General features: G+C 35.3%; 1 protein-coding gene across 3 annotated transcripts in view; it reads right to left on the reverse strand.

The window, feature by feature from the left end:
- The window catches only part of LOC115232049 (galactose-1-phosphate uridylyltransferase), a 74,026-nt gene that overhangs the window by 33,053 nt on the left and 15,328 nt on the right, over positions 1 to 25,645 (reverse strand). For 2 of the 3 annotated variants that reach the window (XM_029801930.2, XM_036499760.1), the window contains exons 2-5: positions 19,013 to 19,182; positions 12,069 to 12,144; positions 3,511 to 3,689; positions 608 to 664 (exon numbers count right to left, since the gene is read on the reverse strand). In XM_029801930.2, the coding sequence (XP_029657790.1) occupies positions 608 to 664; positions 3,511 to 3,689; positions 12,069 to 12,144; positions 19,013 to 19,182 (482 nt within the window). The remainder of the gene's footprint in view (positions 1 to 607; positions 665 to 3,510; positions 3,690 to 12,068; positions 12,145 to 19,012; positions 19,183 to 25,645) is intronic. The other variant, XM_036499763.1, reaches the window with a different exon arrangement.

Consider the following 25,645-nt stretch of genomic DNA (forward strand, 5'->3'; position numbering starts at 1 on the left):
TTTATGTTCCAAACACCAGTTTAATAATGACAAAGTTATCTTACTAAACTCTTCATTATTTTCAAAATCAATTGGAACAAAGGCATCATATTTCAACGAAAATATAGAAACAAAAGGATTAAATATATTCCTAATAATCAGTTAAACTTACTGGACATTCTTTTCACTAGATATTAGTAATACTAATAAAATATATAGAATATAACACAAACATAATGCACAATTAAATATATTACATTTACTTCACAAGGATTATGGGGAAGTATTACAAAATACAGATTTGGAGACAACTTTTTTTTTATATCAACCTGCCTGAGATAGGTCCTGGTTCTATGATATAAACTTCCAGTTTTAAAGTGCTCTAAATAAAAACTTCCCATCAAAATTTCATGTTCATTTATGTTCCAAACACCAGCTTAATAATGATAAAGTTATTTCACCAAATTCTTCATTACTTTCAAAATTAATTGAAAAAGAGACAGAGTATTTGAACAGGAATATGGTAGCAAAAGGGTTAAATAACAATCTACCTAGCAAAATGCATCCTAAAAATCTCAAATAATCTTCAAATAGTTGAGTTTTCAAATAGAGAAGAAAGTGAAAATACCTGGCAATGAGGATGTGGATTGGAACAACCCATCATGCTACCTTTGTTTTCAAATATCTAGAAAAGAAATATAAAATAATATACACTTTTTATTAATTTGTGTGTATATGTGAGTGTATGTATATATGTATGCATTTGTATAAACGTATGTGTCTGTGTATACATATATATATAAAACAAGGTATAACTAATGGTCATTACATATTTTTCCTTTATTAGAACAAATTTAGCTTACAACTGTTTCCAGTAGTCATTACAGGTATGTTATTGATAGGTTTACTCAATTACCCAATTGATCAGTTGAGAAAAATTGAAAGACCTAAAAAAATTAATGCTACTTTCGTCAGAGCCGTTTCTGGTAATTCAATTTTTCTCAACTGATCGATAGAGTAATTGAGTAAACCTATCAGCAACATACCCATAATGACTACTGGAAACAGTTGTAAGCCAAATTTGTGCATTCAAATTTTACACATGCATTACGTAGGGTCCATGGAGTGTCATGGGCCCAAAAAAATTTCCAACTTCTTGCCTAATGCAAGCCCAGAGCAAACTCTTAGACTGTTTCAGTATTACGTGTCAAAATTGAAATAACATCTCTATTGTAATGGGCTATAATAGTTTGTTTTTATATTGTTTCACTTTTAATAGTTTCACTATATATATATATATATATGTATATGTACATATATGTACATATATATATGTATGTACATATAAGTATGTATATAGATAGATAGATATTTATATATGTATATATGTGTATATAAATACCTCATCATCATCATCGTTTAACGTCCATTTTCCATGCTAGCATGGCTTGGATGGTTCAACCAGGGTCTGGGAAGCCAGGAGGCTCTAGTCTGATCTGGCAGTGTTTCTACAGCTGGATGCCCTTCCTAATGCCAACCACCCCGTGAGTGTAGTGCTAAACTGAGTCTTATTGTTATCAATTTTTTGAGATCAGCCATGGACCCTAAGTACCAGCATAATGCTGGTTGCTGCATTTTGGTTGTTACTGTTAACCAGGGTCATGATCTTTTGTGGATTGATTTCGCTATCCCATAAGCTCTTGATACTTTTTCCAGTCTGGTGTGAACTCCTGTAGTTCTGCTTCACTGCATACTAAAAGGTCAATATCATCAGCAAGATTAGAAATGGAAACAGAGGGGTGAAGATCATGAAGGTATGTTGGCTGTTAGAGATTAACTCTTTAACATTTAAACTGGCCATATCCTGCCAAAATAATCTATCTGTTTTATCTTCGAACTGGCCAGATCCAACCTCTCACACTTACCTTACAATATTATTCTAAAAATAAACAATCACATTATCAAACTTTTAAGTCTACAAGGTAATGTATGACTAATTCATATCAATAGGAATAAATAAGTATTATATTTGACAGAGAATGTCAAAGTACTACATGCCTGGTCATCTACTTATAATTGCTTTCATGCTTTAACAGTTGGAAACCTTGTGCTAACTCCTTACCCATAGAACAACTGAAAGTGCCAGTGGTCAAACTTTATACTACAATAGCCATTGTGTACAAAATAATGGTTATTTCAGTAGATAGTTTGAACTTTGAACTATAAGGTCAGCTTAAACTAAATTCCAGGCCATGTGATTAATGAGTTCAAAACTTTGTTATAGCCATTATTTTTAATCCTGTAGCAAGACATAGTGTTCTGTTGGATTCAGTCTATCTAGCTGACAATAGGTACTCCTGCTTTATGGTGGAATAGTTAGTGATATACAATGACATTCAGTTGTAAAGAAAAATAAATAAATAAAGAAAATTATAAAAAAGAAAATTGCTCTGTTAGAATGCAAATGTCAACATTTTTTAAATCAATTCCCCTACCAGCAAAAGCATGGAAAAATAGATAAAAATATTTTAAAATCAGTAAAAAAACTTTTTAAACTCTCTCTCTTCCTTTGTGTGCTGTGTCTGGCCCTGAGCAAGGCAATAAGCTTCATCCAATGGTGAGGCTCCAGCTCAGAATGTTAGGCATTTTGGAAAAGTTAGAAGTTAACCCTTAGTCACCACTACTCCAAGGTCCACTCTATCCTAGGGTGGTAGAACCCGTTAAAGGTCCTAGCTATGAGTCAAATAGCAGAAAATTGTCTTAAGTTAAAGCATATAGGACTCGGAGGACTGACCCCTAAACATGTGTCACACAGATCAATCAGTGTGTAGATATGCGTTGATGAAACAGAAAGGAACAGGAAACTAGTTTCACAAAAATGGTTCATTTCCTCAGATAATTTTCCAGTTCAAACTGAAAGAAGAAATCCAATTTCCACTTCCTATTTGCAGGAATTTTTGAACAATTATGTTCATACTTTTACAGTTGTTAACTTCATACTCCTTAGACAACAGTGAAATTTTATACAACAGTAGTCATCATCATCATATCACCATTTAAAATCTGTTTCCCATGCTGGTGTGAGTTGGACAGTTTGACAGGAGCCAAAAGGCTGCATTGAGCTGTGTTTTGACATGGTTTCTATGACTGGATGCTCTTCCTAATGCCAACCATCATACAAAGTGTACTGGGTGCTTTTTACAAAACAATGACACAAACAAGGTCAGTAAGTAAATCACAAAACAAGACATCTTCAAGTGAGGAGTGGGGAGTAGTACTGAGGGAGGTGACTTTGTGCTAAGTGATGAGAAACAAAAGTATGATAGAGAGAAAGAAATAGATGTCTTGCTATAAGAGATACATGACTAACCCAGTTGGGAAAGAGAGAGGGGAGAGAGAAAATGCTAATGAAGACATACTGGACAATACCCTCAATGGCTACAGTAGTATGATGATTGAACCATGTCCAGCATGATAATCTCATACATTTGATATTTAAATACACAAAGTAATAGAGAAAAGGCCACTAACTTGTACCCATTCAAACTTCTGTCCCAGTTCAATCATCAGTCGAACCCATTCTTCAATGACAGCCACAATTTCATCATGTTCAAACAATGGCAGAGTCAGGTCTGACCAAGGGTGAAAACACATTACTTTACATGTACCTTTTGCTGCTTTCATTTGAAGCAAAGGGTCATCACTTGTTTCTGAAATACAGATGAAAAGGAGCAAGAGAATAAATGGACTTCAGCAGGGAAAATTTAATGAAACAAAAGAAATAAATTAAAGAAATATATAAATAATAAGAAATAAAACTGATGCGAGTCATAAAGATACATTTATATGAAAACATCTATTAGTGACTTGAAAAAACAAATAATTTCTCACATGACAACTATGATTGCTAAAATAGCAGTGGGCTGAATTAGATGCTTTATTTTATATAATTTGTTACACAATTGTGTAAGTTCAAATCACACTGAGGTTGCTAAAATAAACACTAAAAATAAATTTGAAGATATATTCAATGCACTGATCCTTTGCAATGGGAAAAAATGGTGATGTTCCAAAGTAAATACAATAATTGCTCTCATTATGGATTCTAAAAAAAAGGTTTATGTTAAATCATTAAGCCAACTTCTGGTCTCTACCTGGAAAATGATGTCCAAGCAAGATATCAACTTTTACATTCTCATTGGTAATGAGTCTTTACAATACCAGATAGAATTATCATCATTAACGTCATGCTTCCATGGGTTGCACAATTTGACAGGGACTTCATCATGCACCAATGTCTTCTTTGACATGATTCCCAAAACCATTCCTTAACAAAAGAGGAGCAAAGGTTTAACATTCCAAACACAGGCACACATATGCACATACACATAATTGCCGCAATTTTACTGTCTTTGTTTTATAGTACTCTAATGTCCGTGGTATTAACATAATCAACAAAAGTTATTATTTTATCAGATAACTAACTTTTGGAGAAATTCAATGAGGGACAAGAATATTAAAACAATAAAACAATTGTTGAGAATTATCTTTTTTTTAAATAAATTGCGCAAAAATTTACTGAAATTCTCAGAAATTTAAAAAAACTAAATTACTTCCTAAATACCACAAACTTCAGTTAGTTTCATTTCTGTATTACTTCTTTACAAAACAAAATCAATATATACTATTGATTTCTTGTCTTGAATTTTATGTTACTGAGATAAGCAGCTGACTGACAGAATATCTATCTAAATGTTCAGTTTGTAAGTCTTTCGTAGGAAGGTAAATAAATCAGTTTTGTATTATTCTTTGAGTGGATAACAAATCTTAGAAAACTCCACACTCTGAGAGGAAAGATGTAGGGACCAATTCAGTGACATCTTGGCATTCATTAAGTCCATCTGTCTATCTTTTCATACTATGATTATGTGGAAGCAAAATTAATCATGTATGTAGTAACATTCAAATATCTCCTTTCAAGGATTGGTCTGTCTCTTGGGAATAAGATAAACTATTATTATTATTATTAGTGTTAAGGTTGCTGAGGATATGCGTAAGCTCGCAAGGAATGAAGCCAGTATGCTCCGATGGATGTGTAATGTCAGTGTTCATACTCGACAAAGTGTAAGTACCTTGAGAGAAAAGTTGAACCTAAGAAGCATCAGTTATGGTGTGCAAGAGAGACGTTTGCGCTGGTATGGTCATGTGGCGAGAATGGATGAAGATAGTTGTATGAAAAAGTGCCACACCCTAGCGGTTGAGGGAACCTGTGGAAGAGGTAGACCCAGGAAAACCTGGGACGAGGTGGTGAAGCACGACCTTCGAACATTAGGTCTCACTGAGGCAATGACTAGTGACCGAGACCTTTGGAAGTATGCTGTGCGTGAGAAGACCCGGCAGGACAAGTGAGACCATAACCCATGGCCTCTACATGGGATGTAGCCAGTCCACTTATGCATACCTTTCCTTCTTGGGACACAAAACTACTTGCAAAGACCTGTTGAGGCAAGTGAAATTGAAATCGATCAAAATCAATGGAATTGTAGTTATGATACCAGTGCTGGTGGCACATAAGAGAAAACCATCTGAACGTGGCCATTGCCAGCGCCACCCCAACTGGCCTCCGTGGCGGTGGCACGTAAAAAGCACCAAGCAATCGTGGCTGTTGCCAGCCTCGTCTGGCACGTAAAAAGCACCCACTACACTCACGGAGTGGTTGGCGTTAGGAAGGGCATCCAGCTGTAGAAACACTGCCAAATCACACTGGGCCTGGCGTAGCCTCCTGGCTTCCCAGACCCCAGTTGAACAGTCCAACCGATGCTAGCATGGAAAGCGGATGTTAAACGATGATGATGATGTATATATATATATATATAATATATGGATATATATATATACATGTTTTTTTAAAGTTTGCTTTGACATGGTTTCTACAGCTGGATGCCCTTCTTAACACCAACCACTTTACAGAGTACACTGGGTGCTTCTTTCAGTGAGGTTGCTATGCAACTTTTCAGGACTAACATCCCCTTTGACTAAGTGGAACTACAGTAGAGAGGGAGGCAGCTTTATACAAGGCTAGGAGATGAGTAGTTAAAGTATGAGAGTAAGGAGCTAGACCAGAACCATGTTCTTGACATAGAGGAGCTACAAGGCTACTCACATTATAGAAAAGAGGATGGTGGGAACCAGAATAAAGGTGTAAACACATAAAATTGTCATTGAAACTCTTTCTTCTAAGTCTTTTTTGGCCCATCTCTCTACAAGGAACAGGCTTGGATAAAGTGAGTAAACAGCTTGCTTGTTAAAAGTTGCTGATGTCATTGATATAGCTGCAGACGTGGCAGAGAGAGAAAAAAAAACACAGTACACATGTTGCTTTATAGTTGTAATATATTGATTAATCAGCTTTTACTAATAAACTTTATAACCTTCCTTTTGGATGTAATCTAGAATCTATGTGTGTATTGTGTAGCAGGAACTGTTCCAGATGTGTGAGCAATCCTCCAATGTGGTTCTTTGTTTTAAAGTAAATAAACAGTTGATCAGGATTTGTCACCTTTTCTTTTTTAATTAATGGATCTGGAAGAAGTGGCAGTGGCCATCCATGACCTTTGCAGGCCATCCAAGACTATGAGACTGGTGCCATTAATCTTCTTCTGGAACCATTGTAAGTGAAACACCTTTGAGAAAGATATAAGCAGGAAGAGAATCCCAAAGAGCCAATTTTCTAGGCAAGAACTGGATATACTGGTATGTTTGAGGTAAATATGGGTCATTTTAGTCAATGATATGTAGCTGAGGACTTCATAAGAGATTATAAAAATATGAGGACCAATTTTTGCAAGTTTTGAAAGCTTTATTTGTGAGATTCATGCACAGGAAAGATTAGTGCAATGTTGCTTCCACTGTTTTTGTATTGTTAACAAATACAAATCGTGTGTAGCAAGTCATAAAAGGCAGCAATATGATGTAATGGTCGTTTGCCTGAACAACCATAAGTGTTGGTAATCCCATTGGTTAAAAATACTGCCCATATACGAATTCTAAAGTTTTGTCAAAGAAATCTTTCACGAAATACGGTTCTTAGAATTTGGATATGAGCAATTATAAAAAACCTGATTTTTGGGCAATTATTTAGTGATCGCAGGATGTTACTAAACTCCACGACACTCACAATAGTGATCGTAGGATGTTACTAAACTCCACAACACTAACAACAGCGATCATTGGATGTTACTAAACTCCACGACACTCACTCCTTGAGATATTGGCTATTTTTTATGCCATGTCTGACTTAAATCCAACAAGACTTATTTGAATTGTTGCGAACTCTAGTAGTTAGTCTGAAGGATTAGCGAGTGTGAATTTTTAAGTCGTAACTCTCTACGACAAAATGACTTTATTTTCCAATTGTACTATAAATGCTAAGTGTACATAAATAAACTAATGTAGTAATTATTTTCTCTTTCTATACATTCTTCAACTTGTTAATGAAATTTATTTCTGCAATTATGAAACTGTGTATTTTTTTTATAGTGGTTAAAAGGACATGAATTTATTTATCTTCAATATATATGTGCACATAAAATGTATATATTTCTCACTATGGCATTTATGTAGCTGGAGTCAGGATTTATGTATAATGATAACACTTACAAGTAAGTTATAAGTGACGTGTTTATCAATATATATTCCTACTTCAAAAGTAAAATATATTTATTATCTATTTCCAAATAGGAAACATATAAAAGTACTGTTATACAAACAGTAACCAAACTGCTTATAAAACATGTAACCAGTGGACAATGTTTCCAAGATCTCTATCATTCTCTCTTTCAGATATCCAATTGTGCCAAAACAGTTATTTTCAAATCAAGTCACAAAAGCCTGACTAAAGATACAGAAATAGGTGTACTGCAGTAGAGGAGATACACAGCTACCTCAGTTGTAGAGAGAGAAAAGAGGGTGGTAAGATGGTGAAGATGTTATAAGGCATACACCTAAGTTACAAAGAGATATATATAGTAAAGTGCACCAAGGATTGTATAAGGTAGGTAAGTTCGCAAGACAGTGGAAAGGGTGGTAGATACAGGGGAGGGAGGAATGGAGTGAGTGGACACAAACAGAAGGAGAGGTATTAGGAGAATCTGTTGTTGGGAAGACATTTAACATGGACACATTGTGTATAAGTAGGTTTCCAAGGGTGCAAAGAGAGATTGGAAGACAGAAGGGGAGGAAATACAAGTGGTGAACTCAGGTGGGGAGATGTGGAGGTGCTAGTTGTGGGGAGAGGTTTTATTTAACTTGACAGGTTTTCTTCATCACAGCAAATTGCCAATTGTCTTGGTCCTTCGTCATCTCTTCTGTGAGACTCAACATCTGAAGATCATTTTACACTATTTTGTCCTCCTCCACAGGTTCCCCCCCATTCAGAGATCAGCTATCACATATTTTCAGCATTCACAGCTCATTTCACTACAATGTAGGATAACTGTTCATACATAGGCATATAATCCATTTTTCATTCTGAGGAGGAGGGTCTTTGTTACCAACAAAGGTGAAGGAGTGAGGTCTGAACTTTGCCCAGATTACAACTACACTTTCAGAGCATCTTCCTCCACTGCTAATTTGGCCACCTAGGTAAGAGAAACTGTCTACTACCTCTAAAGATCCTACAGAGCAGTTGAGGAAATCTATTTACAGTGACTGTTAAGTAATTATTGCTCCTGCACATCTGCCACACACTGTTAACCGTCCTCTGATTCCACTACCCCTCTTATGCTTACACTGAGTACACTTTATGGAATTTCTACCGAAACCATTTCTACATACTGAGCAAGGCCATTTCCCTGAAGAGATTAGTAATTTGTTTGCTTTCCTGCTTACTAGTACTTTGGTCTTTGCTTAATTAACTCTAAGGCCCCTTGATTCTATACTTGAAATTTCTTCTCTCAGATGTAAATGAATGAACAAATAATCTATATTTTTCCTTACGATGATAATGACCTCGCCACCAAAAGAAATATGTCAGTTCTTACATTTTATCTCCATATCATCATCATTATTTAATGTTCATCTAGCAGGCTGGTAGTGGATGGAAAGTTCAACAAGGTACAACAAGCCAGAGACTGCAGTGAGCCTTAACAGGTTTCTATTGCTAGATGTGTGTGTGTACACACACACACACACACATATATTACAAAGCTTTTCTGTGGGTTAAATAAGAATCTAAACACATACTTTCTATTTTAAAGCCAGCTGTCAACTGCAAAGAATAATGGCTACCATGCTTTTGCTAACTGTTTTAAGTGTTTATGCAGTTGCAAGCAGACATAGAGACACACTCTTGACTCTCCCATCCTTTGACCCAGTGATACATGCTGGATGTGATAGTTGGAGGGAGAAAAAGCTGTACCAACACTCAGCTGATACTCCTTTCCATCAAATAGAGCAACATGAAATTAAGTGCCTTGCTCAAGGACACAATGCATTTCCCAGCCCTGGATTGAACCTACATCATTATGATCATGAGCCAAATATTCTAACCACTAGACCACACTCCTTCACGTCTATGCTACTACTGTACAGATAAAGAGGGAAGGAGTGTCCTGATGGACCATTTTATGGTTTGTTTAATACTCCTCAGACATGTCACACATAAAGCATTCAGAAACTATGTAAGGCAGTCATAAATTAGATTTTGTAATATCTAAATGTATTCGAATTTTTTTTTCAGATTTATGCTGTGTGGGGCATAAAATTTTATTTAGTTAATGATGAACCATAAAAAGCACAACTATGCAAACTAAACTATCTACAATGGTGCCAGATAGAATGTATTTACATTCTTATTTCAACCATAGTAAGATTTTGTAGATTCCAGTCCCATTGCATGGTACTATGGGCAAGTGCCTTCTACTATGAAAATGATGATAATGTGTATACACTGAATGAACAAATGTGAGTGAGTTGGTATTTCCTTGTCTACATGTATTGGATCTTTTCGGTTTGAACGGCAGTTTTTTCTAGCAGTGTCATATGAAATTGTCATCCATAATTATGACCCTAGTATCGGTCTATTGCATTTCAATCTGTTTTAAGGTTAGAGTTAGTTAGGGTTAGTAAGGGTTAGGGTTAGGGTTAGGGGTGGGGGGAATGGTATCTTTTTTTTCTTCACAAATGTAAATAAACCCAATCTGTTTCTTAAACAAGGGACATATTCATACGGCACAGAATGTTTTTTTTACCTCAATAGAAGAAAAAAATTGAAGACAAAAAACAACAAATATCTTACAAACTATAGAATTTTCTCAATAAAGCCAAGAGAAAAAGATGTTTTATAAACACATTCTACCAGTATATGAAGTTTAATTTTTTTAGCTACCTAGAAATTATGTTAAAAACTGCCGTTCAAACCAAAAAGATCCCATGTATTCGTTCACTAATTATCAACAATGGCTTCACTAGTGGTGTCATTCACTCACAGTCCACCATGAAAGCAAATCTGAGCTTCCTATCACATCTTGACATATTGTGAGATCTTTCAAAAACAAAAAGGCTTGCTTATCTGTTGTTTGTTTCCAATTCTCCAAATAAATGTCTGTTTGTTGTTTGATAGACTGGGAGATTATTAACTTAGTTGGAAATAAGTGGAGGGTGATGACAGGAAGAGCATCCAGTCATAGAAACCTTTGCTCCAACATACTCTCATCTGACCCTTGCAAGCATAGAAAAAAGTAGACGTGAAAATGATGATGATGATGCATTTATATTTCAACTAGTTTCATTGAGACATGTATGTTACTGGAAGATGATGAAATACTTGAAGTAATATCAATCACAAGTTTCCAGCTTCAGCCCATCAGGCTTCTCTATGCACATATTGTCTACACTTAAGCACAAATACAAGCATAACTTATTTCATTCAATATGTGCATTGTAATTGTTCTTTATACTTAACCCTTTTCATACCAACTCACCCGAGACTGTACTTGTTTCTATTATATCACAATCTTCCTGTTTTAAAGTGATCCATATTGAAACCTTTCCGAAAGAATGTCATTATATCTAACCCTTTTGATACCAGCTCACCTGAGACTGGCCCTGCTTGTATGATACAATCTTCCTGTTTTAAAGTGATCTAAATTAAAATCTTACATGAAATATTTCATGTTAGTTTATGTTCCAAACAAGAAGTAGGTATTGACAAGGTAATTTTACTAAATTCTTCATTATTTAAAAAAATTAACTGAAACAAAGGCAGTGCATTTTGACAGAAATATGTAACAAAACGGATAAATAAAGTGTGGTCAGTAATAGTGAAGTTTCAAAAATGTAATACTAATAAATCCATTTTTCATGCAAGTATAGTGATTTTGCCAAATTTTTGAAGCAACTATTTTTGCAGCAGGATGCCTTTCATTCATAATGTACATAGGGGTACTTGTTACCAGCTAAATGATATATAAGAGGGTACTGAAAAGTTCCTGGTTTTGGGTAAAAGAAAATACAGGAAAATTATGTTTTTATTCAACATATTCCCCTCTCAGATTCATACACTTATTGCAGTGGTCCTTCATTTTTTTCTAAGCCCTGTAAAAGAACTTGGAAGGTCAGGCCTCCAAACAGGCTTTTTGTGATACCCTTAAAGCTAGGAACTTTTCAGCACCCCTTCACACAAACAAACCAAGTATTTCTCATGTTCATCACAAAATGACAACAGTGGTAAGGAAGACAGTCTACTTAATCTGCCACAAAACTTATATGAGGAGGGTGAAGAATGCTGATAAAAATTCTTGTAGAATTAGATAAAGACCAAACCCAAAATCTTTATTTATAAATGCAAAGCTTTGACATTTCAAATGAAATGACCATGTTTTATGGCATAAAAGATGCATGGACATATTAGATGCAACCCAATTTCAGCAGCACATATTCAAGAAAAAGAGTGTCAGGGACAAAAGTAGCTTATGAAAGGCCCAACTTCACAGATACGACTTGAGGTGATTTTTTTTGAGGCATTTTTATGGAAACACATGTCATATATTCCACTGAATACAATAAGCAAAAATTGTAGACTAATTTACCTGGTTCAGGACCTTCAGTTAACAAAGCAGGAAAATCATTTTGGAATACAAATGTTCCTTTATAATCAGGATTTACCTACATATACAGAAAACAAATCAATAATAGTCAGTGGGCATAATAAACATGGCTACATACAAATCATTTAAAATTATTGGGGTACATTAGGTCAAGACTAAAGAATATATTTATGGCTTAGATCTCAGCTCTTTATTTATTTATAAATTGCCTTCCTCCTTCCTTTTAAGTCAATAAGAGCAACATTAATCTTCTGATCAAAAGATAGTATCTTAATAGAAGTCATTAAAGTAATAGGCTTCCTTGTATTTCGCAAATGATCTAATAATATTTTAATATTCATTTCCTCAAGGCAGCAAGCTGGCAGAAACGTTAGCAGTATTTCACCTGTCCTTACATTCTGAGTTCAAATTCCGCCATGGTCAACTTTGCCTTACATCATTTTTTGGGTCGATAAATTAAGTACCAGTTGTGTACTGAGGTCGATCTAATCGACTGGCCCCCCCTCCCCCAAAATTCCGGGCCTTGTGCCTAGAGTAGAAAAGAATATTCATTTCTTTAGTCTGGTGTATGAGCGTGAATAAGTATGTGAGAGAGAGAGAGAGAGAGCGAGAGAAAGTGACAGAGAGAATGTGTGTGTCTGTCTGTCTGTCTGCACACACAAGTATATATGTAGCAGTATGACTGAAATGTATTCGGATTAGCTGAGTAATTTTCTCATCATAGGTTATGACTCTGCTTCAGGATTTCTCGTCCCACATCCTCCTCTTATAGCAGATCTCCCTTTCACATTTTACTCACACAGTGTGTTTATTTATTAAATAATTGTCATCCTAGTTTTATCAGATCAGTCAAAGTCCTTATAAGTACCTCTGAAAAATTCTAGTGAATAAGTTTCTACCAAATGAATTAAGTACTGGTTGTGTACTGGGGTCGACCTAATTGACTGGCCCCCCTCCCCCAAAAATTTCATGCCTTGTGCCTAGAATAGAAAAGAATATTCACTTCCTCATTCTGACTTATGAGTGTGAATAAGTGTGTGAGTGAATGAGAGAGAGAGAGAGAGAGAGAGAGAGAGAGAGAGTGTGTGTGTGTGTGTGTGTGTGTGCCTGTGTGCGCGTGCACAAGTGTATATGTAGCAGTATGACTGAAATGTATTCTGATTAGCTGAGAAATTTTCTCATCAGAGTTGATTTCATTAGATTATGACTCTGCTTCAAGGCTTCTTGTACCACATCCTCTTCTTATAGCAAATCTCCCCTTCACAATTTTATCACACAGTGTATTTGTTTATCAAATAATTGTCATCCTAGTTTTATCAGACCAATCTAAGTCCTTACAAACATCTCTGAAAAATTCCAGAGAATAAGTTTTGTAATGGATAACACAAGTTGTCTGCACAAGCATAGTGAATTATCATCATCAACATCCACTTTTCTATGGGTCAGATAGATTTTTTCTTGAGATAAATTTTCTACAGCCTGATGTCATTCCTGTTATCAAGCCTCACCTGTTTCCAAATAAGGTAATATTTCCCCATAACTAGACGTCTTCATAGAAGATTGGGAATGAAGGATACTGCTTGTATGATGGACACTTTCATTTCAAACTATCACATGATTTGCAGGATGTCCTCATCGAGCTCCACAGATCTTCCAGGATGAGGCTCATCTTCTAGGCTGTAGTTTCCAGCTCGGAATTTCTGGAATCACCACTGACACTGGCTTATGCTTATTGTCTGACCCCTATATACTGCATTAATATTCCTTGCATTTTCTGTTGTGTTATTGCCTTTATTGAACTCATAAAGTAAAATATGCCAAATATGCCCCTTTGTCACTTCCATTATGTCTTTGAAAAAATAACTGTTAAAATCGAACTGCACTCTTCAAAACTTGCACTAAGAATAAGGACAAGGTAAAATTATTACCTGCTTTTATAGCAAGTTGATACAGGTAGTTTATCCCTTCCCCCTCTGACTTTTAGTTCTTGCAATTGAAAAAGATGCATTATTTATATAGAAGATAAGAGGAGTTTATGTCAAGGTCTATATATATATATATATATATATATATATATATATATATATATAGAGAGAGAGAGAGAGAGAGAGATACATATATATATATATTAAGCATATGAATATAGCTATTTTTAATTAAGATCTCTAATAGTCTCTAGATAATTTTTGATATTTCTTGCGGCACACCTAAAAGCCTCGGTTTATTGTACTCAATACAAGAAAAGCCTTTGATCAACTGTTGTCAGTAATTATTTTTCTACAGATTTGACTTGGTGACATCATCTAAATCATTCATTCTATGAACTCTGTTGCCTTCTCTCTGCATGTTATCTCCATAATTTTCTCATTCATCTTTATCAATAATACATTTTCACCATAAACCTTATCACACTCCTATGTAGATGCCAAACTCCGTTTTCCCTCCACTGAATTACCAGTAAGACTTACCAGATATTTACATTTGAGAATAGGCATGGATGTGTGGTCAAGAAGCTTGAATCCTAACTGTATCAGAATGGGTTCAATCCTACTGAGTGGCACCTTGGGTCAAACCCTTGCAAGTAAAGTGTTTGTGTGTGTGTGTGTGTGTGTGTGTGTGTGTGTGTGTGTGTGTGTGTGTGTGTGTGTGTGTGTGTGTGTGTGTGTGTGTGTGTGTGTGTGTGTGTGTGTGTGTGTGTGTGTGTGTGTGTGTGCGTGCGTGTAGAAATGAGTCTGGTTATGGGGAAATATTACCTAATTTGTAAACAGGTGAAGGATGGTGACAGGAAGGGTATCAAACTGTAGAAAAAGTCTGCCCCAACAAATTCTGTCAGGTCCATTTAAGCATAGAAAAGTCAACATTAAATGATGATGAAAATAATGAACAACCTACACTGTTTATTTTTTTTTTCTCCATTAAGAAAAATGTTTAAATATAATAATGATTAATGTTTTTAAAATGGAAATGTTACTTATTTCAAAGAAACCCTTAAAGAAGTAATATTTGCATTTTAAAAACATTAATCATAACAAGATCCTGAAGTCTGTTAAGTGAGAAGTGATACTGTCACTTCTTACTCAATAGGCTATAAGATCCTGTTGACTACATCAGAGAGAACTCATCACATCATACAATGCCCCACCCCTGCTAATAATTACATCACATTCTCAGTATAATCAAAACTGCACAAACTGACTTGATGTTTAGAGCCAAGAAATACTTTGATGCTACTGAATCAAAAAAGGAACCTTTAAATATTTGCTCAATCTACTAATGTAACAATTTTTTTTCTTTTTGTCTTTTCTCAATAAGTGTTATTTCTCATTTCCTTCTATCTAGAAATCAAAGGAAATGACAAGTATTCCCTTCAAACTTTGCACTTGTGACCTGGATATCAATGTCATGAAAGTGACAGATTTTTCATTATATTTCAGATAAATTCAGCACTGAGTTGCTTAAGCAGAAATATCATTATAGTAAATATTCTGCTCAATACTGCAGATTTGCTTGTCAGTTGCTTGACCTTAAATACTTGAGCATGTCCCTTAGTGGTTGACAATATGTGTATCTCTGATCATGAGCAGGAGTAGTGGGGGAACATCAGTCATGTGTAGAAAGAGATTCTTCAGAGTTTGAATAAATGTAACCAAAGCAAAAGTTCGAAGGAAATATTAGTCATTTTCCATACTTTCTAGGAATAAGCAAACAGGAAGTAACAGCTGCTACCAAAGGATAAAGATCCTGTTACACAGTGTAATAGCAGCTAAATAGCCCTCAAATCACACCCTATCATCATCAATCATCATTGTCATCATCATTGTTTAATACTTGTTTTCTATGCATGGGTTGGATAGTTCAGGAGCTGATAAGCCAGAAGACTGCACCAAGCTTCACTGTCTGATTTGGCATGGATTTCTATGGCTGGATGTCCTTCCTAATACCCACCACTTTATAGTGTACTGGGTGGTTTTTACATAGCACCAGCACAAGTGTGGTTACCAAGTAACTTGCCAAATAAGACCCCTCAACTGAAAAGGTGGGCAGTATTACTGAGGGAGGTGGCTACAAGCCAGATTATGAGAGGTTAAAATATGATAGAGGGGCAGAAATAGATGTCTTGCAGTAAAGGAGATGCATGGCTACCCCAGTTGCAAAAGGTGAGAAGTTAGTGAAGAAATGTCAGTGTACCCAAAAAAAAGGAATGCATTAAATAATGTATACTAGCATATGAAAAAAAAGCAAACACAGAATGGCATTGATTACAAGACTTTCAGATCTTTTCTGTTTGGCTTCACTTTATGAAATTTTAAAATGAAGTGAAAATTTTCAGATTTAGTGTACTAATGTAATTTTTCACACTGAATCTGATGTTCAGATTCAATTGTTCCAGAAAAATTTTAGGAAAATGTTACAGAGGTTTAAAGTTTGATAAGTTTTACCCAATGAGAAAACAGGATTTGGAAGCTAGCATTTTGTTTGTGATGACAACATTACAACAACTATCAATATTAGGATGACAAGACATTTAATGATGGAAGTTTTAATAAGTTTTCATGAATTAAATCATGTGAATTTTGAAATAGGTATTGCAACAAAACAAACTGCAGTTCATTTCATGTAAACAATACATGTTTTGTAGCAAAAACATTTAATTATAGGGGGAAAAAAACTATAGCTCTGACAGCAGCAGATAGGTAAACTATGTGTGAATGGGACAGGGCAACAACAAATGAGTAAGCAGACTAATACAACAGCTTGGGCTGTTACTATAAAAACATGCACCAATATGTCTGTGGCTTTCAGTTGGCTAAAATTAACCAAAATTTATAAACTTTAAAAGCTATTAGCTTTAATATTTACTAATTTATGGGGGAAATGAACTTCATTTCCATAATTAGCATACAAAACTATATAAATACACCAAATTTGAAATCAATTGGAAGAAAATTGAAGGAATTGAGAAATGAAAGCTGAACAGAAAAGATCCAGGCTTTCTAATCAAGACAGACCCCAAACTAAATAACTATCTCTTCACAACATCTTAACAGAATTGCAAGCTGTAGTTCAGGAGTATGAACTAAAGTCACTTGTGCAACTTGTTAATATTCAACAACAATATTTGTTGTTATTTTTGGAACAAAAAGCTGTCAGTACAGTTGAAAAAACTATTTTTAAAATAACATTCATTTCTCAACCAACATGCAGTATTCTATAAATATGAATTACAAAATTTACTGAGGGGAATAAAGAAAATTTCAATGAGCCTTATGTTGTAGACTGTAAAGAACAATCAAAACCAGATCAACAGACATTGATTTAAAATTTCCTAAGAATGTCTGAAAACATTCTTAAAGTTTCTAAATCTTTCCAAAATCTACTGCAAGACACCTTTTTCTGTCTCTCATCACCTGGCATAAAGCCACCTCCCTCAATACTACTCCCACTTCATTTGAGAGATTGAGGTCTTGTCTTGCAAGCTACTTGGTGACTTCACTAGAGCCAAAGCAATGTAAAAAGCACCCAGTACACACTGCAAAATGGTTGATGTTAAGGACATCCAACCATAGAAACCATGCCAAAACAGACATTAGCATTTAGTGCAGTTCTCTGGCTCACCAGCTCCTGTTAAAACAGCCAACCTATGCTTTTATGGAAAATGGAAGATGTTAAATGATGATATTAATGATAATGTCTCATTATCAGGTGTCTTTTTTCCTGGATATGTACTTAGTACCAAACTGAATTGGAAGTAGGAACTAAAAATAATCCAAAACTAATTCCAAGCAAGTAATACATATAATCACAGCTAACTACAGATTTACATGACAAGCAGTTCTTATTGTATAATGGAGATCAAACATAGAAAGAAAAACATAAGTGGCACATGCTTATGATTTCCTTATATAATAAGAGATTAAGTAGACGGAAATACAGTAAGGTTGTCTGCAACATACTCACTTAAGAGCTGCTGGCCATCTTACTTGGATTACAAGAGTTCTTGCTTGCAAATAGAAAATTAATTAATTTCTAATTATATCTTAACTATGTTAAGGGAGCCAGCAAAATATCATGCTGGTGTGCTTTACAGCAGGCACAGGAATGTCAGCCTAAAGCACAATGAAAAGAAAAACTAATAGTCTCCCATCCAAATTTACAACAAGAAATGTTTCAGTCTCTAATACTCTAATATGCCAAAGCACAAGCATGGCTGTGTGGTTAACAAGTTTCCTTTGGAATCACCTGACTAGAAATTCAGTCCCGCACCATGAATGCTATTCTTTACTCTAGCCACAGATCAACCAATACCACGTGTGTGTGTGTATGTGTGTGTGCGTGCACCCGTATGTATGTATAATGTATGTAATGTACATGTGTGCCTCTGTGTTTGTATGAGTGAATTCACTTGTCTTTAGATGTGTTTGCTGACAGTAAACAAATGGCTTATTCAAACAGTGTTGTTTCTCTCCAATCTGGACTGTTACTGTTCAGTAGACAGGGGATTATTACCTTACTTGGAAACAGGTAATGGTTGAGATCAGGAGCAGTACTTAGACAAAATTCTGCAACAATGTAGTCTTGTCCAACCCATGCAAGCATGGAAAAGTAAATATTAAAATGATGAAGACAATGATGACGATAAAAGCATCCAGAGAGTCATATCACCACTATCATTATCATTTAATGTCCATTTTCCATGACAGCATGGGTTGGATGGTTTGACAGGATTGGGCAAACCACAGGGCTGTGCTAAGCTCCAGGGTCAGCATTAACATATTTTCTATGGCTGGATGTCCTACCGAATACCAACCACCATACAGTGTGTATTTTCATGCTAACAGCACCAGTGAAATCACCAATTAAGTTGCAAGACAGAAAAGAACAGGAAAGAGAAGATTCTGTGTACATAATACAGTCATAAATCCTACCTGACCATTTGATCTCTCAGCTGTAGGACAAAGTGGATTACATGGACTAAAACGTGGAATGTCATCAACTTCATCTTTTTCCACCTGACCTTTCCAAGGACGTTTCATGCGATGAGGTGACACCAAAATCCATTCTTCTTTCAAGGGATTATATCGAATATGCTGGTGATCTGACAAAAAGAAAAAATATAAAAAATATATCATCATTGTATCACCATCATTTAATGTTCATGTTCTACGAAGGTATGGGTTGGACAGCTTGACAAGGATCCAATGGGTTCAAAGACTGCGTTGTGATTAAGGAGCTGATTTTGACATGATTTTTATAGCTGGATGCCCTTCCTTATGCCAAACACTTTAGAGCATGTACTGGTTGCTTTTCTTGTGCTGCCTGCACTATGGAGGTCACCATGCACCTTGCAAGCCTAGAAAATTCAAAGGGAGGGACTTTGTGGCTACTCACAATTTAGGAGGGAGTTAGAAATAAATCAGTAGTAGCTGTGAAGAGATAAATAGCAGTGATGAGGTGTCCAGATGGCACCTCAAGGTACAAGGTGAGTAGAAGTGAAGATGGAGAAGCTAGGAGTGTAGGGGTGCAAGGAAATGGGAGATGGGAGGCAGGCATCGTCTGTAAGGATTCAGTAAGATTGAAGGATAGATGCAGGGGAGAGGATTGCTAATGGTGCCTTGATGCAGGTATGAGTGTGTGGTTAAGGAGTTTGTTTCCTAAACGCATAGTTATTCTATTCAGTCCTACTGTGTGAAAATTTGGACAAATATTATCTACTATAAGCCCTATACCAACCAAAGCTTTGCACATGGATTTGGTAGATGGAAATTGAAAGAAGCCTGTCACAAAAAGAGATTCTGTGTCTCCTCATCTTGATATTACATGATAGTTCTAGACAACTGACACAGTTGGACAAATGGTGTCCTTTCATGAAACATGTCCAGCCACAGAAATTTGTTTCAATAAATACCATCTGACCCATTCAAGCACAAAAAAGTGAACATTAAAAAAAAATGATAACGATTGTTAAGTGGTTGGTATTAGAGAGAACATCTAGCCTTGGAAACCATGACAAAGTAGACACTGGAGCATGAAGCAATCTTTGGACCAGATCCTATCAAACAGTTCAACCTATTCTAGTAAGGAACATGGATGTTAAAGAAAGACAATGATACAGTTCTATATTTAAGAGATAAGGAATTATGTACATTATTTACATTAGACAGATATTTGTCCTCATTTTGTTTGTTGTTATCACGTTTTAGCTGATATACCCTCATCAGGTGTCTAGGGGAAATTTTCGAACCTGGGTTCTCATTCCTAAAGTATTTTTCAGTGTTGTTATTATAATTGTTATTTATTATTATTCAGGTCACTGCCTGGAATTCAACTCAGAATCTTGGGGTTAGTAGCCAGTGCTCTTAACCACTATGCCATATGCCCATGGGCAATTATGGAATGAATTTTGGGGCTTATAAATCTAATATTCTCCTATCCTTCCTTAATACCGATTCCTATATGCTGTTCATATCTGCACTCGGTCTGCTTAGAAGGTTGTTGTGTTCAAGCATATGTGCTGCGACTTTTAGTTTTCATATTTTCCAGTGGTGTTCTCTGTCTATTATTCTAACTTCATCCCACAGGGGTGGGTAGTCTCCATTTTTCCATACATGATCAGCTACACCCGGTTTATCAATATCTCCCCATGTCGCAGCTTTGTGATGTTCCTCTACCCTTATTTTGAGAGGGCAGCATGTTTCGCCTTTGTATAACCTACCACAGCTGTATGGGATGGAATGCATGCAGCTTTTAGTCATATTCTCTTCTATTGGCGGTTTTACTCGAAGAAGATATTTATGAATACTTTAGGAATGAGAACCCAGGTTCAAAATTTCCCCAAGACACCTGATGAAGGCTGGAGGGTATATCAGCCTAAACGTTGTGTTAACAACAAACAAGATGAGGACAAATATCCGTCAATTGTAAATAATGTAAATAAAGACAATGATGACTGATATATATGTATGCGTGTGAGAGAGAGAGAAAGAGAGAGAGAGAGAGAGAGAGAGAGAGAGAGAGAGAGAGAGAGAGACAGACAGACAGATGTATACATACAGAGACTTATAAACAGCTTGCTTCTGCAAATGACGTCAATTGAAAGCTCCACATACCAAACCCCAGTAAGTTTCAGGGTTAATCAGAAAAACTGTGTAATGTTTCAGGGTGTTTTGCTTACAGTTTTACCAGTCCCCATCACTGAAGTGAGGCCCCCACCTACTGGATTGACTAATTAGTATTCAATCTTAAGTCCTTCGCCTTAGGATCATCAGTACCAATCAAATTGTAAAATCATACAAATAGTCAACGTTTGCTAGAGTGTTGGATAGAATACTGCACAATATTTATTATAAATTTCTGAGCTTTGGGTTCAAATCCAGCTGAGATCAACTTTTGCCTTTCATCCTTTCTCTCAGGTTCAAAAAAAAGTAGCAATCCAGAATACTGGATTGTCAGACTTGTCAGAGCATCAAACAAGATGCTATGCCTTTTCATTCATGCAGAACTGTGTTTGTATACCAGCATTTCAGGAGATGGTTCAAATTGAGGTACATAAAAACATGCAAATAAATACGCAAATATAGAACAAATAACAAAACTTTAGCATATTTTTTTATATATTTTCTAACAAATTATTTTTCATTTTTTCATTCATCATCATTTTCATCACCCTCATTTTAGTATCCACTTTTCCATGCTATTGAGGTTTATTTTCTGCAACTAGATGTTCTTCCTGATGCGTCACCCCACCAGTTTCCAAGCAAGGTAATATTTTCTATAGCCAAGCATATGCTTCCACAGAGGACTGGAAAAAAAAACACAGCACTTCAGGAACAGTGATGGCCATTTACAACCATCACATAATGTCAAGACAAGAGTGTACACCCCCCCCCACACACACACACACACAATGAGCTTTTTTCAGATTCTGTCATCTACCAAACCCCAGAGCTATAGCAGAAGACACTTACCCAAGGGGCTGTGCAATAGGGCTGAACCCAAGACCATATAATTGGGAGGAAAACCTTCTTAACTATGTACTAATTTCAATAATTACTTTAAATGAATTATTTTTCAATAACTTTTATCAAGTGCTTTTTTTTTAAGAATGTAAAAAGTATCAGAATAAATTGCATTGTTTATAGCCTTCTCTTTGGAAAGGTATATTTCTATACATTCAGCTTGGAACAGACAATCAGCCTGACAGACCGACAGAGACATAGACAAACAGACATTCAGGTAGACAACACAGGCAATCATTTATATATTTTAATCCCTTCGTTACTATAATTCTGTTGAAATACACTGCCTGTATCTCAATCAGTTTTGAAAATAATGAAGAGTTTGGTAAAATTAAAAAACTTTATTATTATTTTGTGTTTGGCAGGTGTTAAGAAGGGTATCCAGCTGTAGAAATCATGCCAGAACAGACATTGGATTGAAGCTTGGTGCAGTCTCCTGGCTCACCACCCACTGGCAAAGCATCCAACCCATGCCAGCATGGAAAATGAGTGTTAAATTATTATTATTATTATTATTATTATTATTGTTGTTGTTGTTGTTATCATTATTTTGATGATGGTGATGTTTGGAACACAACTAATACAAAATGTCGAAGGAAATTTTGAATTTAGATTATTTTAAAACAAGTTGGTGTCATACAACCAGAGGTACACTTAGCTTGATATGAAATAGTTTAAGATAAATATTTCTTTGGATTACAAGACCTAATATAATTGCTAAACTCCAGAAGAAGGTAAATGTCCTGATCACAGTTCCATTAATAGAGTAGCCAAAAAACAGGTCGGGTAAACAGTACATATTTCACAATCAGTTAAAATTCATAACAGTTGAATCATTGACTTAGCCCCCTGAACTAAGTACCCTGATAATAAAATACGTCAAGTGCAAATCACTTTCAGATATCTACTGACAGTTTCTGCTTTACCCACACATATTAGGAGTAGAGTGGTCTTCTATTGAAGTTACATTAATCACATCAATAATCTAACTGTAAGTCAGATGACATGCAAATATTTCACATACTTAGAAATGCCTTAAATCTTTACCGTCATGTTTGATATGATGCAAGAAGATATTGGAATTAGCTCATGCATGACAATCACTCCCACACCAATGTTTTCAATGTCACTTAGCAGGGAAAGTACTCAGTCCAAAATATCTTAAACAACTCAGAATATGTGTCAGTTATCACATCTCCAAAATATATCTCAGTGTGATAAACATGTTGAATGACATTTAAAATTAACTGTCATCTGACAAAGCAGTAATTCAAATTTTTCAATAACTTTTATCAAGTGCTTTTTTTTTAAGAATGTAAAAAGTATCAGAATAAATTGCATTGTTTATAGCCTTCTCTTTGGAAAGGTATATTTCTATACATTCAGCTTGGAACAGACAATCAGCCTGACAGACCGACAGAGACATAGACAAACAGACATTCAGGTAGACAACACAGGCAATCATTTATATATTTTAATCCCTTCGTTACTATAATTCTGTTGAAATACACTGCTTGTATCTCAATCAGTTTTGAAAATAATGAAGAGTTTGGTAAAATTAAAAAACTTTATTATTATTTTGTGTTTGGCAGGTGTTAAGAAGGGTATCCAGCTGTAGAAATCATGCCAGAACAGACATTGGATTGAAGCTTGGTGCAGTCTCCTGGCTCACCACCCACTGGCAAAGCATCCAACCCATGCCAGCATGGAAAATGAGTGTTAAATTATTATTATTATTATTATTATTGTTGTTGTTGTTGTTGTTGTTGTTATCATTATTTTGATGATGGTGATGTTTGGAACACAACTAATACAAAATGTCGAAGGAAATTTTGAATTTAGATTATTTTAAAACAAGTTGGTGTCATACAACCAGAGGTACACTTAGCTTGATATGAAATAGTTTAAGATAAATATTTCTTTGGATTACAAGACCTAATATAATTGCTAAACTCCAGAAGAAGGTAAATGTCCTGATCACAGTTCCATTAATAGAGTAGCCAAAAAACAGGTCGGGTAAACAGTACATATTTCACAATCAGTTAAAATTTATAACAGTTGAATCATTGACTTAGCCCCCTGAACTAAGTACCCTGATAATAAAATACGTCAAGTGCAAATCACTTTCAGATATCTACTGACAGTTTCTGCTTTACCCACACATATTAGGAGTAGAGTGGTCTTCTATTGAAGTTACATTAATCACATCAATAATCTAACTGTAAGTCAGATGACATGCAAATATTTCACATACTTAGAAATGCCTTAAATCTTTACCGTCATGTTTGATATGATGCAAGAAGATATTGGAATTAGCTCATGCATGACAATCACTCCCACACCAATGTTTTCAATGTCACTTAGCAGGGAAAGTACTCAGTCCAAAATATCTTAAACAACTCAGAATATGTGTCAGTTATCACATCTCCAAAATATATCTCAGTGTGATAAACATGTTGAATGACATTTAAAATTAACTGTCATCTGACAAAGCAGTAATTCAAATTTTTATATCACTAAAGTATAAATATATAAAATATAATTATTCATTAAATTTGTAACAAAATGTAAAGAAGGTACAGTTTTGGAATAAACAACAACCCTTTCTCCCTCCCACTGAAACTCTTTCTTAATTTATCTTTACTTCTTTACCCCACCCCCACCCCCAGCATTTGACGGAGTCTATTTTCTGTACATTTTTAGTTTTTATCATACCAGCGCACCTTCCACACAAAACCTATTTTCTCGGTTAACCTTACTCTGATATCACTGCACCTCTTATGTGTCCATAGATTGCACCGGGTACATCTTACGCAATTTCTGCCTACACATTTATCATCATATGTATACACACACACACATTATGGACAACATTCAAAGAATAGCCATATGCTTTAATTGCGAAATTGTACTCTCTCTTCTCCTGTGTCTATTATTAAGGATATTATGAGGAAATTGGGGAGACTTATTTGCATATTATTAATTGGACTAGCTGTCAAGAATGCATTATATGAAATCCCAATTCAGATTGAAACTGATGCAATTGAATCCTCCTTTCTGTCCACAAAAATATTGTATATGATGACAGGATGTTTTCAACTGTCCGTTACATGTGGCACAAGGCCACAAATTTAGGGGTTTGGTTATAGTCAATCACATTAATCATAGCACTGGACTGATATTTTATTTTGTTGGCTGCAGAAGGATTAAAAACATAGTTAACCTTGGCACTTATTGAATTTTTAATGCTTTGTTACTTCCTTGTTTAATGTAATACTACTTTTATTTGTTTGTTTGTATGTGGTGTATATGTATGTGGAGAGTTATGTATATATGTACACACACAAACACACATGTATGTATGTATGACTGTATATCTGTATCAGCAAGATAATCACTTTGTCTCTTAGAGACAGTGTTTTGAGATAACGATTTATCTAACAAGAGAGAACTTGTTTGAGTATTGAACTGAATTATTTAATTGCAAAGTGTATGTGTGGGAGTGTGTGTGCGTGTAATATGTGTGGGAGTCTCTGTGTAATT

This window comes from Octopus sinensis, linkage group LG2 (genome assembly GCF_006345805.1).
Source record: "Octopus sinensis linkage group LG2, ASM634580v1, whole genome shotgun sequence".
NCBI lineage: Eukaryota > Metazoa > Mollusca > Cephalopoda > Octopoda > Octopodidae > Octopus > Octopus sinensis.